The sequence below is a fragment of the Nannobrachium achirus genome (assembly GCF_963921795.1).
Source record: "Nannobrachium achirus genome assembly, chromosome: 3".
Classification (NCBI taxonomy): Eukaryota; Metazoa; Chordata; class Actinopteri; order Myctophiformes; family Myctophidae; genus Nannobrachium; species Nannobrachium achirus.
In genome coordinates, this window is record NC_137812.1 from 73,939,549 (window position 1) to 73,954,548 (window position 15,000).

Genomic DNA, 15,000 nt, shown 5'->3' on the forward strand with positions numbered 1-15,000 from the left:
ATGTCACGGTTTGTTAGAGAAACAGTACGGTCGAGAAACGGAGCACTCGCCGTGCAGCACGGGGCGGAACAAGCGGTCGCCACAACAACGTCCTCCAGGCGGAGCCGCTCAATTGTCCACGACATTGCAAGCGGCGCGAAGGCCAGCGGACCTTGGTCCTGCTCTTCGCCCCCGAGCACCGCAGGTGCGAGTGGCCGCAAAGAGCGGGCCAGGGCCGCGCGGCCGGCGGAGCGCCGCGCGAGTTACGAAGCCGTTGTGAATGCAATCGTTATATTTATGCCCAGGCCGTAAGGCCTGGGCAAGCCCATGATAAACGCCCTGTCCAAGTGACTACAATGGAGCTAATGGCTAGGCTAGGCTAGGCTAGGCTAGGCTAGGCTAGGCTAGTAAATAAAGAAAGAGTCGCAAACGAGTGACGTCAGCGCCTTCACTAGTGAATGGCTGTCGTCGCCACCTGGTGGTGTGTGGTGAACGACAAAACAAGCGCTCTTACATAGAACGTCCTGAGTTACCCAAACATACTGTAACATATATATGTTTCAGGAGGGAGGTGCTGTGCGTTCTCTCCAGACGGTAAGGCCCTGGCCGTGGGGCTGAACGACGGATCCTTCCTGGTGGTCAACGCTGACACCCTGGAGGACATGGTGACCTTTCACCACAGGAAGGAGCTCATCTCTGACATCAGCTTCTCCAAAGGTAGCGCACCCTAGTGGACAAAAGTCTCACTACAACAACAACAGTCACTGCTGTGCCTCTGAGTCTGAACACAAACATTGAAGAGTCTGTGATAGTTCTGCTTGATGTGAATGGTCCTTAACTTCTGTATGTCTCTCTCTCTCTGTGTCTGTCTCTCTATGTCTCTCTCTCTCTCTCTCTCTCTCTCTCTCTCTCTCTCTCTCTCTCTCTCTCTCTCTCTCTCTCTCTCTCTCAGACACAGGGCGTTACCTGGCGGTGGGGTCACATGACTCCTTTGTTGACATCTACAACGTGCTGACCAGTAAGAGAGTGGGCGTGTGCAGAGGAGCCCAGAGCTACATCACACACCTGGACTGGGACGCACGAGGTGGGTGTGTCAGGGTGGAGCCGGCCGGATTATATTTTACCGGCCAGTGAATGCATTTATCATGGTGGTAGATGCCGTGCATTTATGATGGTGTAACGGAGGTGAATCGGACCTCCCCACCCGGGCTTTGAACCCGGGCCTCCCACGCGAAAGTCTAATATCTTCACCATCTCTCCAAAGGGATATCCCTATGGGACGAGGGAGATACTAGACTTTTGAGGCTTCAGAGCTAGGGCTGTGACTCTCTCCGTCACAATGGCGCAAGGATTGTTCACTTGCCTGCAATCGTCCACCAACTTTATGCCCACTATGCCAGATGCCCGGTGGTGTGACAATCCTTTCCTGTGTGTTGGTGTCTCCAGGGAAGCTGCTGCAGGTGAACACAGGAAACAGAGAACAGCTGTTCTTTGAAGCTCCCAGAGGCAGGAAGCAAACCATCAACATTACCGAGGTAACCGTGTAAACAAACCATCAACGTTACCGAGGTAACCGTGTAAACAAACCATCAACGTTACCGAGGTAACCGTGTAAACAAACCATCAACGTTACCGAGGTAACCGTGTAAACAAACCACAACTATATTATTATGCTGGGGTGTTTCCTTGCAGACAGACACATCCCCCTGGCTGTATTTCTGTTCTGTTCCTCTCTTTCTGTTGACATTAAATGTCAACAGAAACAGTGGAGGGAGGTTTTTGTCAGGAGGAGCTCAGCCAGAGCTCTTAATTGCTCTCTTTGAACTTCAAAGGGGTTGTGCACTGAGGTAATTGATTGGGCCATAAAAGTGTCAAGTCCTCGTTAGTGATCTCTCTAATCAATACTTTACTTTATTTGTTTATTTAGACAGGATGGTACCTGTTAGTGAACACATAGATATTGACATATTGCATAAGAATACATACAAAGATCTTAGTGTAAACCAGCCGGAGTTAGCTACGGTCCTCAGGACATAAAACAAGAAACAAAACAAGGCTAACAAAAACAAAGAACAGAACAATACGGGGCAAACAACAACACAACAAAAACAAGGTGCTTGGCGCAACAGAGTGCCTAGTGCGACAGAGTGCCTCGTGCCAAAAAGAAACACACTGGAAAGACTAACCTGACAGACTAATTCATGACAGGCATCAACTCTTTACTTATAGGTGGTTACATGCTCGTGAGCGTTTTAACCATTGCTTCAACTGCCCTTTAAAAGCACCGAATGTGGGGATCTCTCTAATTGTGGCAGGGAGCTGGTTCCAATATTGGCAACCATTTATGGAGAGAACGTTTCAATGAAAGCATCAAAGACAACCTTAGCTTTTGCTGAACTGATGCCACAGACCGCCTCGTCTGCGATGCACACGCTGTGTCTGAAGTCGGTCGGTCGGACAGTTCTCGAGAATAACATGTGAATAACAGACTATCATTTCCTTCCTAACGTATGACTTTCTTTGTGTGTGTGTGTGTGTGTGTGTGTGTGTGTGTGTGTGTGTGTGTGTGTGTGTGTGTGTGTGTGTGTGTGTGTGTGTGTGTGTAGTTGGAGAAGGTGGACTGGGCCACCTGGACCTCGGTCCTGGGTCCAACATGTGAGGGCATCTGGCCGGCGTTGAGCTTCGTCAACTCAGCCTGTCTGACCAGAGACAAGAAGCTGCTGGCCACCGGAGACGACTTCGGCTTCGTCAAGCTGTTCAGCTACCCCTGCAGGGTAAGATTAGATAAACTATCACTGTTCAGCTACCCCTGCAGGGTAAGATTAGATAAACCAGGGATGTGCTGGCCATTGGGAAAAGCGGGACAACTCCCGAACGGCCAGTTCATTCCCTGCTGGTCCAGGCCGGCCATTAGGAAAAAAAAAAGAAGTAAATCGTTACTGTCGGGCAGAAAACCTTGTAGGCTATCTCCAAGTTTCAAATTTGCAAAGCCCTGCTTCATCATACAAGGCTGTCACACAAAAGTAGTGAAAACAGCAAATCTACAAGCACACAACGCCTCGCACCGCGAGGCTTGTAGATCGGCTGTTTTCACTAGTTTAAATCATTTTTAAAATGGTTTTGGACGTACAAGGTTTCCACCCGACAATAACGAAATATAACTCATGTAATTGGCCCACTGGCTTGTCACTTGTCATGATCTGAAATTAACACTAGATAAACTATCACTGTTCAGCTACCCCTGTAGGGTAAGTAGGGGATAATGTCTGCCTCAGCGGTCATTATCCAGTGATAAGATCCTGATATGGCACCGACGCGGAGCGGAGGTGCCATATCAGCCTGAAGGAATGTTATCACTCCATAATGGCCGCTGAAGCAGACATTATTGTGCTTATTACATGGCTTCTTAATAAAAATATTAATAATTTGACCAAAAACTTTAAACAAATCAAAGTATTTCCTTGTTTACAGACTACTGAAAGTGTCCTACAAGTGTTGCCCTGGGCAGTATCTCTCTCAGTCCTTGTCCCCTTTTATGGGTATATTGGTTGGATCGGCGGTTCTACTGAAAACATGTTTTGCACGTATATTTTGTACGCACATTCCCACTAGGTTAAGGAACAAATGCCACCCTTTTCACATTGGACTGTTATAGCGCCACCAGCAAGTAGACTTTTGCAAAACACATTTTTGGAACAAAATGCCTCAAATCATGCATGCAGCGTCCTGTTGCCGTGCAAGGCCCAAGAAAATGTGTCTCCCTTTTCTCATTGCTCTATTATAACGCCACAAGGAGGCCAATAACCTACCTGACCTGGTGGAGACCTGTGCTCAGAAGAGTTTCTAGTTTAGAGAGTTGGCTGTTGTCATTGCACCGCACTGAGTGAAGGCTTCTCCTGTCCTACTAATCCAACTTTAAAGTAATGGTTCACCCCAAAAAACATTTATCTTCTATGAATTACACACCCCACGAAGCCTTGCATTTGTCGAGATGTCCTAGTTTTTGTCGAATTACTAAGCCAACTAGAAATACTGTTCCTACGAAACAGTGTGGAACACCATGTATGGGCACAAAGATCTAGCCTTTGGCTGCTCGTCATTGGTTAAGGGCCCTGCCTTTGTACTGTCGGAGGAGAATAGCCTTCGTATATAAAGTTTTGGTATAACATACTGATATAACATACTGGTCTCAAGCCCACGTGTTGTTATTATTTATATCAGGTCGCACTTGTTGGTGATGATGTCACCAAGAACGCTGCTCCTCATTGGCTAAGGGTCCTGCCTTTGTACTGTTTGTACATTTATTTTTTAGGAGATAAACTTGACCTATAACGTTTTGGTATAACATACTGGTCTGGCCTTTCAGCGAGCCCACAATGACTTCATGGCTGGTGAATGATGCCAGATCAATTTGCCATTTTAGGAAGATCAACAGGCGTCTGTTTTCCTGATTGGCTGACCTAAAACATCGGCTTCACTTCACCGATTGGCCATGCTTCACAGTTTGTTCAATACTACCATATAAGTGGTCGATCATTCGACATATCTCAGTTATTCTTCAGAGGAATAGTTGTCTTGCTTTGCTGTTTGTTGTGTCAAATGTTGCGATGGGTCAAGCATCTGGAAGGAAGGATGAACATAGCTGTAAGCGCTGTTGTTGCAGTTGGGGAAAGGCTGTACTCTTTTGGATGGCAGCGTGGAAAGGATCAGATTGAGGTGCAAATCATCGACACTGTGTCTTTGCGCTGGATGACGTTGTCCACAGAGACACCTGGAAGAGACTTGGACCCAGAGGTTCCTTCCTATCGTGAAGCCCACACAGTTGTGCTGATAGAAGATGTAACCTACCTCTGGGGGGGACGTAATAAACATTCATATTACTGCAACGAGCTTTATGCATTTGATGTTGACACCCACAGATGGTTCAGGCCCAAGGTTTCGGGGACAGTTCCGGAAGGGAGGGAGAAGCACTCCGCCTGTGTCTTGGAGAAGGTCATGTATGTCTATGGAGGATACAACAAGCTGACTGGATTCATGAAGAATGACTTGTACAAGTTGGACACCAGCACAACGGTCTGGTCTTTAATCAACACCAGAGGCACTACGGGCCTTGCTGCGGTAGGTCACTCTGCCACCATCATCGGTACGAAGATGTTTGTTTTCGGTGGCTGGTGTGATACGACGGACTACCGCAACGACATCAGAGTGTTTGACGTGCAGACCAACTGCTGGTTGAGCGCGTCTTCTGCAGAGCTTCTTCCAAAAGGACGCGGGAGTCATTCAGCCTTTGCTTACGATGGAGAACTGTACACATTTGGTGGGTTTGGTCGGTGCAGGGTCTTCTCCAATGATGATGATGATGAGTGGGTGGGCGGACAGCGCATAAATGATCGCTATGGGGTCTTCACTTATCTGTGGAAGTTCACTCCAGAGACCTTCTCCTGGAAGGAGCTTCAGCCCAAGGGGAAAGGCCTGTGTTCAAGGTCCCTTCAACTGAAGTGCTGTTGCAAGGTGGGAGAACGTATCGTCTTTGTCCGATACGCGGACCATTGCAGCAGCCATGCTTATGTTGGTTCTTTTGGCCATAACGACCCTTTAGACATCTTGGACTTGAGTCCTAGTCTCAAGACGTTATGCAAACTAGTGGTTATTCAGTACGGTCTGGAGCAGTCTGGACTCCCACACAACATCAGGTGGGAATTAACTTGTGGACCTTCCAGGGGTGCGTGATTCACAGCTCATCCGCACTGCCAGCGTTCCGATGTCACAATGTCCTCATATGGCGTGCCGGCCATTGCGTTGCGACGTAGCCTGAACCAATCAAATAATGAAATAGTAATAAAAAATCTTTGGGGGGCGGGACAATAGAGACTGCACGACGCGCTGTCGTTCACGGTAAGTCAGGACGGTCGCATTGAAACAAATGTATTTCAATGCCATTTCATCGCTCGCGTTGTGGACATGCGGTCAGTGCGGATGACTTCATACATTGTCAGATACTTGACTGCAGGGACGTGCTGGCCATTGGGAAAAGCGGGACAACTCCCGAACGGCCGGTTCATTACCGGCTGGTCCAGGCCGGGCCATTAGGAAAAAATACAAAATAAAATGTCGGCCTTCGTTCCATTTTGGGGGCTATGCGGGCAACAAAGTAAATCGTCACTGTCGGGCAGAAACCTTGTATTTCCGAGTTTCAAATGTATACGTTTTTCGCAAAGCAAAGCCCTGCTTCATCATACAAGGCTGTTGCACAAAAGTAGTGAAAACAGCTGATCTACAAGCACACAACGCCTCGCGGTGCGAGGCGTTGTGTGCTTGTAGATCGTCTGTTTTCACTAGTTTAAATCATTTTTAAATGATAAATACAAAACAAACGGTTTTGGACATATAAGGTTTCCACCCGACAACGACAAAAATAAAATAAAAATGAGGGCCTCTCCAACTCTTTTTCCCGGGCTGAATCAGGGGCCCAGCACGTCCCTGCTTGACTGTGTCCTTACACGCACACGTGGCGCTAACGTCAGTGTGTGTTTGTGTGTGTGTGTGTGTGTGTGTGTGTGTGTGTGTGTGTGTGTGTGTGTGTGTGTGTGTGTGTGTGTGTGTGTGTGTGTGTGTGTGTGTGCGTGCGTGTGTGCGTGTGTGCGTGCGTGCGTGCGTGCGTGCGTGCGCGCGCGCAGGGAGCGTTCAGTAAGTTCAAGAAGTACGTGGGCCACAGCGCTAACGTCAGCAACGTCAGATGGACCAATGACGACGCTCTGCTGCTGACGGTGGGCGGAGCCGACACGGCGCTGATGATCTGGAGCCGCGAGGCCGACGCCCACCGAGACAACAAGGCCGAAGACAGTCAGGAGAGTGATGATGATGAAGATGAAGATGGAGGTACACACACACACACACACACACACACACACACACACACACACACACACACACACACACACACACACACACACACACACACACACACACACAGGACAGCCAGGAGAGTGACGATGATGAAGATGAAGATGGAGGTAGTACACACACACACACACACACACACACACACACACACACACACACACACACACACACACACACACACACACACACACACACAAACGCACGCACGCACGCACGCACGCACGCACGCACGCACGCACGCACGCACGCACGCACACACACACACACACACACACACACACACACACACACACACAGTTGCTCACATGCAGTGTTGGGGAAGTTACTTTGAAAGCGTAACTTCTACAGTTACAAGTAACTCACCATGGCAGTAACTTGATCAAGTTAAAGTTATACCCATGAAGAAATGTAACTTATAAAGTTTCAAGTTACATAGAAAAAGTAACTTGAGTAACTTGAGCTATTTTTTTTTCAGCGTTAAATTGAGAATGTACATTTGGTGTACATGAAACAAAATATAATATCCTACAAAAAAAGTCACATGCCAGCAGAAATATGCCTCTCAACTGAGTTTTATGTTTTATTTCAAAAAGGTTGACATTTTCTATCTGTGTTCCTAATATGAAGTTAAACAAGAAGAAAACTGTGATCTGATGAGGACATTTGAACGTCAATCTTAACAAAACTTAAATGTTAAATTATAACTTTGCTTGTAACTTCTTGTAACTTGTAACTTGAGCCAAATTGTCCCAAAATGTATCTCAGTTACTTGACGAGTTACAGAAATATGAATGTAACTCAGTTACCAGCAAGTTACAGCAAAATGTAACTTAGTTACGTAACTCGGTTACATGTAACTTTAACTTCCCAACGCTGCTCACATGGTAACATGGTCCTTCGTGCCTGTAGCCATGAGCAGGGACAAGCGGGACAACTCCCGAATGGCCGGTTCTTTCGCGGCCGGTCCAGGCCGACCATTAGAAAAATAAAAAATAAAATAAAAAATGTCGGCCTTCGTTCCATTTCGGGGGCTGGGCGGCCAACAAAGTAAATCGTCACTGTCGGGCAGAAACCTTGTATCTCCAAGTTTCAAATGTATACATTTTTTCGCAAAGCAAAGTCCTGCTTCATCATATGAGGCTGTTGCACAAAAGTAGTGAAAACAGCCGATCTACAAGCACACAACGCCTCGCACCTCGAGGCGTTGTTAAATCATTTGTTAAATCATTTTAAATCATTTTTAAAATGATAAATACAAAACAAACGGTTTTGGACATACAAGGTTTCCACCCGACAACGACGAAATATAACTCATGTACAATAATTGGCCCACTGGCTTGTCACTTGTCATGATCTGAAATGGCAAATCTTTGAGTAGCAGCAGCGCTATAGAGAGAGATCTCTCTCTATAGCGCGCAATGAGGGCCTCTCCAACTCTTTTTCCTGGGCTGAATCAGGGGCCCAGCACGTCCCTGCCCAACACTGCTCACATGGTTGCGACCGTCAGGGAGCAGTTTACTATGAAAACCTCCACCGGCCGTCCGTCCGTCGGTCGGTCACACGTCACACGTCACACCTTTGCCCTGCTCATATCTCCGCATCAGTATATAGGGCTTGTTTGTTTATTGTATGACATCACGCCACATCATCAGGTGTGGACTCTGTGATGTCATCGTATCGCATCAGTATATAGGGCTTGTTTGTTTATTGTATGACATCACGCCACATCATCAGCTGTGGACTCTGTGATGTCATCGTATCTCCATATATGGCCATCTCCGTATATGGAGATATAAGTCGTCCATGCCCAAGTATGGGCTGGTGAGGTCAGACTTTGTGTGATGCGTAGGTTATCTCCATATATGGAGATTCAACATTCCAGGCAATGCTCTCTTCCCTGGTGAGAATTGCCCCTTTATATAGGGCTTGTTTGTGTATTGTATGACATCACGCCACATCATCAGCTGTGGACTCTGTGATGTCATCGTATCTCCATATATGGCCATCTCCGTATATGGAGATATAAGTCGTCCATGCCCAAGTATGGGCTGGTGAGGTCAGACTTTGTGTGATGCGTAGGTTATCTCCATATATGGAGATTCAACATTCCAGGTGTAACTATGGCTACCCGTATGACGTGAGAGGTGGAGGTTGTGATATTTGTGGAGATAAGCGACCAACGGTCGCTTATCTCCCGATTAGGGAGTCTTACTGGTAACATGGTCCTTGGTGCCTGTAGCCATGAGGCTGTTCAGTGACAGTCTAAAGCCCAGTCCTTGGTGTCTGTAGCCATGAGGCTGTTCAGTGACAGTCTAAAGCCCAGTCCTTGGTGTCTGTAGCCATGAGGCTGTACTGTGACAGTCTAAAGCCCAGTCCTTCATGGTGCCTGTAGCCATGAGGCTGTACTGTGACAGTCTAAAGCCCAGTCCTTCATGGTGCCTGTAGCCATGAGGCTGTAGAGTGACAGTCTAAAGCCCAGTCCTTCATGGTGCCTGTAGCCATGAGGCTGTAGTGACAGTCTAAAGCCCAGTCCTTGGTGCCTGTAGCCATGAGGCTGTAGAGTGACAGTCTAAAGCCCAGTCCTTCATGGTGCCTGTAGCCATGAGGCTGTACTGTGACAATCTAAAGCCCAGTCCTTCATGGTGCCTGTAGCCATGAGGCTGTACTGTGACAGTCTAAAGCCCAGTCCTTCATGGTGCCTGTAGCCAGGAGGCTGTAGTGACAGTCTAAAGCCCAGTCCTTCATGGTGCCTGTAGCCATGAGGCTGTAGTGACAGTCTAAAGCCCAGTCCTTCATGGTGCCTGTAGCCATGAGGCTGTAGTGACAGTCTAAAGCCCAGTACTTCATGGTGCCTGTAGCCATGAGGCTGTAGTGAGAGTCTAAAGCCCAGTCCTTCATGGTGCCTGTAGCCATGAGGCTGTAGTGTACAGTGACAGTCTAAAGCCCAGTCCTTCATGGTGCCTGTAGCCATGAGGCTGTACTGTGACAGTCTAAAGCCCAGTCCTTCATGGTGCCTGTAGCCATGAGGCTGTACTGTGACAGTCTAAAGCCCAGTCCTTCATGGTGCCTGTAGCCATGAGGCTGTAGTGACAGTCTAAAGCCCAGTCCTTCATGGTGCCTGTAGCCATGAGGCTGTAGTGACAGTCTAAAGCCCAGTCCTTCATGGTGCCTGTAGCCATGAGGCTGTAGTGACAGTCTAAAGCCCAGTACTTCATGGTGCCTGTAGCCATGAGGCTGTAGTGAGAGTCTAAAGCCCAGTCCTTCATGGTGCCTGTAGCCATGAGGCTGTAGTGTACAGTGACAGTCTAAAGCCCAGTCCTTCATGGTGCCTGTAGCCATGAGGCTGTAGTGACAGTCTAAAGCCCAGTCCTTCATGGTGCCTGTAGCCATGAGGCTGTAGTGACAGTCTAAAGCCCAGTCCTTGGTGCCTGTAGCCATGAGGCTGTAGAGTGACAGTCTAAAGCCCAGTCCTTCATGGTGCCTGTAGCCATGAGGCTGTACAGTGACAGTCTAAAGCCCAGTCCTTCATGGTGCCTGTAGCCATGAGGCTGTACAGTGACAGTCTAAAGCCCAGTCCTTCATGGTGCCTGTAGCCATGAGGCTGTTCAGTGACAGTCTAAAGCCCAGTCCTTGGTGCCTGTAGCCATGAGGCTGTTCAGTGACAGTCTAAAGCCCAGTACTTGGTGCCTGTAGCCATGAGGCTGTAGTGACAGTCTAAAGCCCAGTCCTTGGTGCCTGTAGCCATGAGGCTGTACAGTGACAGTCTAAAGCCCAGTCCTTCATGGTGCCTGTAGCCATGAGGCTGTAGAGTGACAGTCTAAAGCCCAGTCCTTCATGGTGCCTGTAGCCATGAGGCTGTAGAGTGACAGTCTAAAGCCCAGTCCTTCATGGTGCCTGTAGCCATGAGGCTGTACAGTGACAGTCTAAAGCCCAGTCCTTCATGGTGCCTGTAGCCATGAGGCTGTAGTGACAGTCTAAAGCCCAGTCCTTGGTGCCTGTAGCCATGAGGCTGTAGAGTGACAGTCTAAAGCCCAGTCCTTCATGGTGCCTGTAGCCATGAGGCTGTAGAGTGACAGTCTAAAGCCCAGTCCTTCATGGTGCCTGTAGCCATGAGGCTGTAGTGACAGTCTAAAGCCCAGTCCTTGGTGCCTGTAGCCATGAGGCTGTAGTGACAGTCTAAAGCCCAGTCCTTCATGGTGCCTGTAGCCATGAGGCTGTAGAGTGACAGTCTAAAGCCCAGTCCTTCATGGTGCCTGTAGCCATGAGGCTGTAGTGACAGTCTAAAGCCCAGTCCTTGGTGCCTGTAGCCATGAGGCTGTAGAGTGACAGTCTAAAGCCCAGTCCTTCATGGTGCCTGTAGCCATGAGGCTGTAGAGTGACAGTCTAAAGCCCAGTCCTTCATGGTGCCTGTAGCCATGAGGCTGTACAGTGACAGTCTAAAGCCCAGTCCTTCATGGTGCCTGTAGCCATGAGGCTGTAGAGTGACAGTCTAAAGCCCAGTCCTTCATGGTGCCTGTAGCCATGAGGCTGTACAGTGACAGTCTAAAGCCCAGTCCTTCATGGTGCCTGGCTCTATTTTGATTGTCTTAAGTACCAGCTCTTATGCCTTAACTTAAAGGCCTGTCCATACTGTCTCCGACCACCAAACTTTTCGTCAGAGAGTTGAGACTTCTCGACGTACAGCTTTCCGAACTCTAATTCAGGGTAATGCTTTTCAGAAGATGCGAGTGACGTCATTTTGTAGCTGAACCGGACCTTTCTGACAAAAAGTTGTGAATCATTGGTGGACTTAATGTCAGAACTTTAGGTGACCACCACAGCACACTGTCTTTTAGTTCAGATGGGTTTGGGCAGTGTGATTGATTGGTCAATTGCGTTCTTGACTTGTGATATTTATTTCTAGAGTCTAGCTATCTCTTAGAACACGTTTGGTTGGCAGCAATCTGGGAACATTGTTTACATTCTTAAAGATGGGGTGCCATGATTCCCCCCCCCCCTGTTAAGGTTTAGTTTTGGTATAGTAATCCACAGGTGCAACCTTGGTTTCTCTTATTTGGTAGTTGGGTTTGCTGAGGTTTAGAGCTAAATTAGATATAGCTCGACTCTTTCCCAGTTGGTTAGTATCTTGGTCCAAGATAACTTCTTAGAAGGTAATTACAATTATATTATAAGCAAATACAAATAATAACCGAACTGGAAACTTAATGAAGATAATTCACTTAAATAGGGAGTGAATGATGAAAGGATGACGTGGGCAGATGTCACTCCTGACAGGTACCCCCCTCCTCACGAACGCGTCCGCGCGTAAGAACGGTAGAAGTGCGTCTCGATCCTTCAAAGGTCCTGATGAAAGCAGGGGGAATTTGAGAACCGGGAATCCAGGAGTCGTCCTTAGGCTCCGAGCCAGACCAAACGACAAGGTACTCCGGCTGACGGCGACGCCAGCGGAAGCCGATGAGCTTCAAGATAGAATGCGTGGGGGGTTGATCCAAAGGCGTGGACGGAAGTCCCTCTGAGGAAGCAGCCGAGGTATCAGAACCGAGTTCGATGGAAGGAGGCGCTGGAGGAACAAGCGACAACTCCCCGGAGGGAGTATCGGAGCAACCAGAACCGAGTCCGATGGGAGCCGGAGGAATGGGCGGGTGATGGGGAAGGTCGGGATCAATCCAAGGCTTCAAAAGGGAAACATGAAAAACCGGATGGCATCGCATCTCCCGAGGGAGAAGTAGGCGAACCGAGGTACGATTGATAATGGATCCAACTTCAAAAGGACCGACGAAACGAGGACTCAACTTGCGACTAGATGACTTCAGGTTTAAGTCGCGAGTACTCAAGAGAACCCGTTGTCCAACAACATATGTGGGAGCAGCAGAGCGTCGTCGGTTGGCAGCAGTCTGGGAGCGCTGAGAGGCGCAAAGGAGGTTCTTCTGTGTGCGGCTCCAAATCTCCGTACAACGCTTGATATGGTCACGGACAGAGGGAACAGAGATGACATCCTGTTCCCGAGGGAGAAGGGGAGGTTCGTAACCCAGGCTACAAAGGAAAGGGGACATACCTGTCGAGGCGTTGACCAATGAATTGTGGGCGTATTCGACCCAAGGGAGAAAGGAAGACCAGGACTTCGGGTTGGAATTGGCGAAACAACGAAGAGTAGTCTCCATCTCTTGATTCAGGCGCTCCGTTTGACCGTTAGACTGAGGGTGAAAACCAGAAGAAAGGCTGACGGAAGCCCCAAGGGCCTTACAAAACGACCTCCATACCTGAGAAATGAATTGGGGCCCGCGGTCAGAAACAATATCCACAGGAATCCCATGCAACCGGAAGACATTGGAAACAACCAAATCAGCAGTCTCCCTAGCAGAGGGCAGCTTCGGAAGGGCCACAAGGTGGGCAGCCTTCGAAAACCGGTCGACGATAGTCAGGACAACATTCATGCCATCAGAAGATTCAGGGAAGCCTGTGACAAAATCCAAGGCAATGTGAGACCAGGGTCGGCCAGGGATGGGCAAAGGATGGAGAAGACCCGAGGGCGGTTTAGTGGAAGTCTTATTCCTAGCACAAACAGAGCAAGAGGCGACAAAAGATCGAGTGTCGCGTGCCATGGCAGGCCACCAAAACCGAAGTCGTAAGGCAGAAATGGTGCGATTGACACCTGGATGGCCAGAAAGAACGGAACTGTGCGCCCAGACGAGAACGTCATGGCGGACTGACCCAGGAACAAAGATGCGATCATGAGGGCCAGGACGGGGATCAGGGTCCGACTTTTGAGCAAGCAAGATCCTGGATTCAATATCCCAGGAAACGGAGCCAACAACAAGAGAAGAAGGAATGATGGTCTCAGGTTGAGAGGTTTCGATCTCGTCAGGGGAGTACATCCTGGAAAGGGCATCCGCCTTAGTGTTCTTGGAACCCGGTCGGTAAGACAGAGTAAAGTCGAAACGACCAAAGAAGAGACACCACCGAGCTTGTCGAGAATTAAGACGTTTGGCAGAGCGGATATAAGCCAGGTTCTTATGATCAGTCCAAACAACGAAAGGGAGATTAGCACCTTCTAGATAATGACGCCACTCTTCCAACGCCATCTTAACGGCCAGAAGCTCCCTGTTGCCAATGTCGTAATTCCTTTGGGCGGACGTGAGTCGGTAGCTAAAAAATGCACATGGGTGGAGTTTACCATCCACTGCTGACCTTTGAGAGAGGATTGCCCCAATTCCAACCTCACTCGCATCAACCTCAAGGATAAACTGTAGAGAAGGATCAGGCTGCATGAGGATAGGAGCAGAAACGAATCGTTGCTTAAGGTCACGGAAGGCCGCATCGGCGTCAGAAGACCAACAGAAGACTGACTGACTCGATCTAGTTGCAAAATGAGCGCTTCTCTACGTTTAAGGACCGCAAGTCTGGTCTCAAGGTCATTGATCAAAGCTTGGTGCTCACCAAGAGCATCCCGGGCCTTCACACGCGAAGAGGAATAGCGGAGGGAAGGAGAGCAGGAAGGTGAAGCTTCCGGCCCCGAATCAATCCTGGGCCTTGTTCCTTCTGTCTTGATCGGTGTGACGGTAGCTTCAACCCTGGACTCCGACAGGAATTGCCGGTCTTGAACCAATCCAGAATCCGGCCCCTCCGTCTTGATAGGAGCGTCAATCCTGGATTCCGCCCCCTCTGTCTTGATTTGAGTACCGGAAGTTGGTCCTGTTACTGAGTCAGAAGCTAAACTCTTTAAGAAAGCCATCATAGGTCGCTGCGGATAATCCTGAGTTCGGTTATTCTGTTAAGGTTTAGTTTTGGTATAGTAATCCACAGGTGCAACCTTGGTTTCTCTTATTTGGTAGTTGGGTTTGCTGAGGTTTAGAGCTAAATTAGATATAGCTCGACTCTTTCCCAGTTGGTTAGTATCTTGGTCCAAGATAACTTCTTAGAAGGTAATTACAATTATATTATAAGCAAATACAAATAATAACCGAACTGGAAACTTAATGAAGATAATTCACTTAAATAGGGAGTGAATGATGAAAGGATGACGTGGGCAGATGTCACTCCTGACACCCCCCCCCCCTCTAAACCATGATTATCTACTATTATGATTATACTAGGAGGAAGATTTCTTTCCAAAAAAGT

At 48.5% G+C, this 15,000-nt stretch overlaps 1 protein-coding gene across 1 annotated transcript in view; it reads left to right on the forward strand.

Annotated features, from left to right (window-relative positions):
- Window positions 1-15,000, forward strand: part of LOC308282503 (echinoderm microtubule-associated protein-like 6) — a gene marked incomplete at its 5' end in the record, with an annotated part of 77,416 nt that overhangs the window by 39,197 nt on the left and 23,219 nt on the right. The window contains 5 exons of the mRNA XM_080722867.1: window positions 544-696; window positions 932-1,063; window positions 1,426-1,514; window positions 2,586-2,753; window positions 6,657-6,858. Coding sequence (XP_080578993.1) covers window positions 544-696; window positions 932-1,063; window positions 1,426-1,514; window positions 2,586-2,753; window positions 6,657-6,858 — 744 coding nt within the window. The remainder of the gene's footprint in view (window positions 1-543; window positions 697-931; window positions 1,064-1,425; window positions 1,515-2,585; window positions 2,754-6,656; window positions 6,859-15,000) is intronic.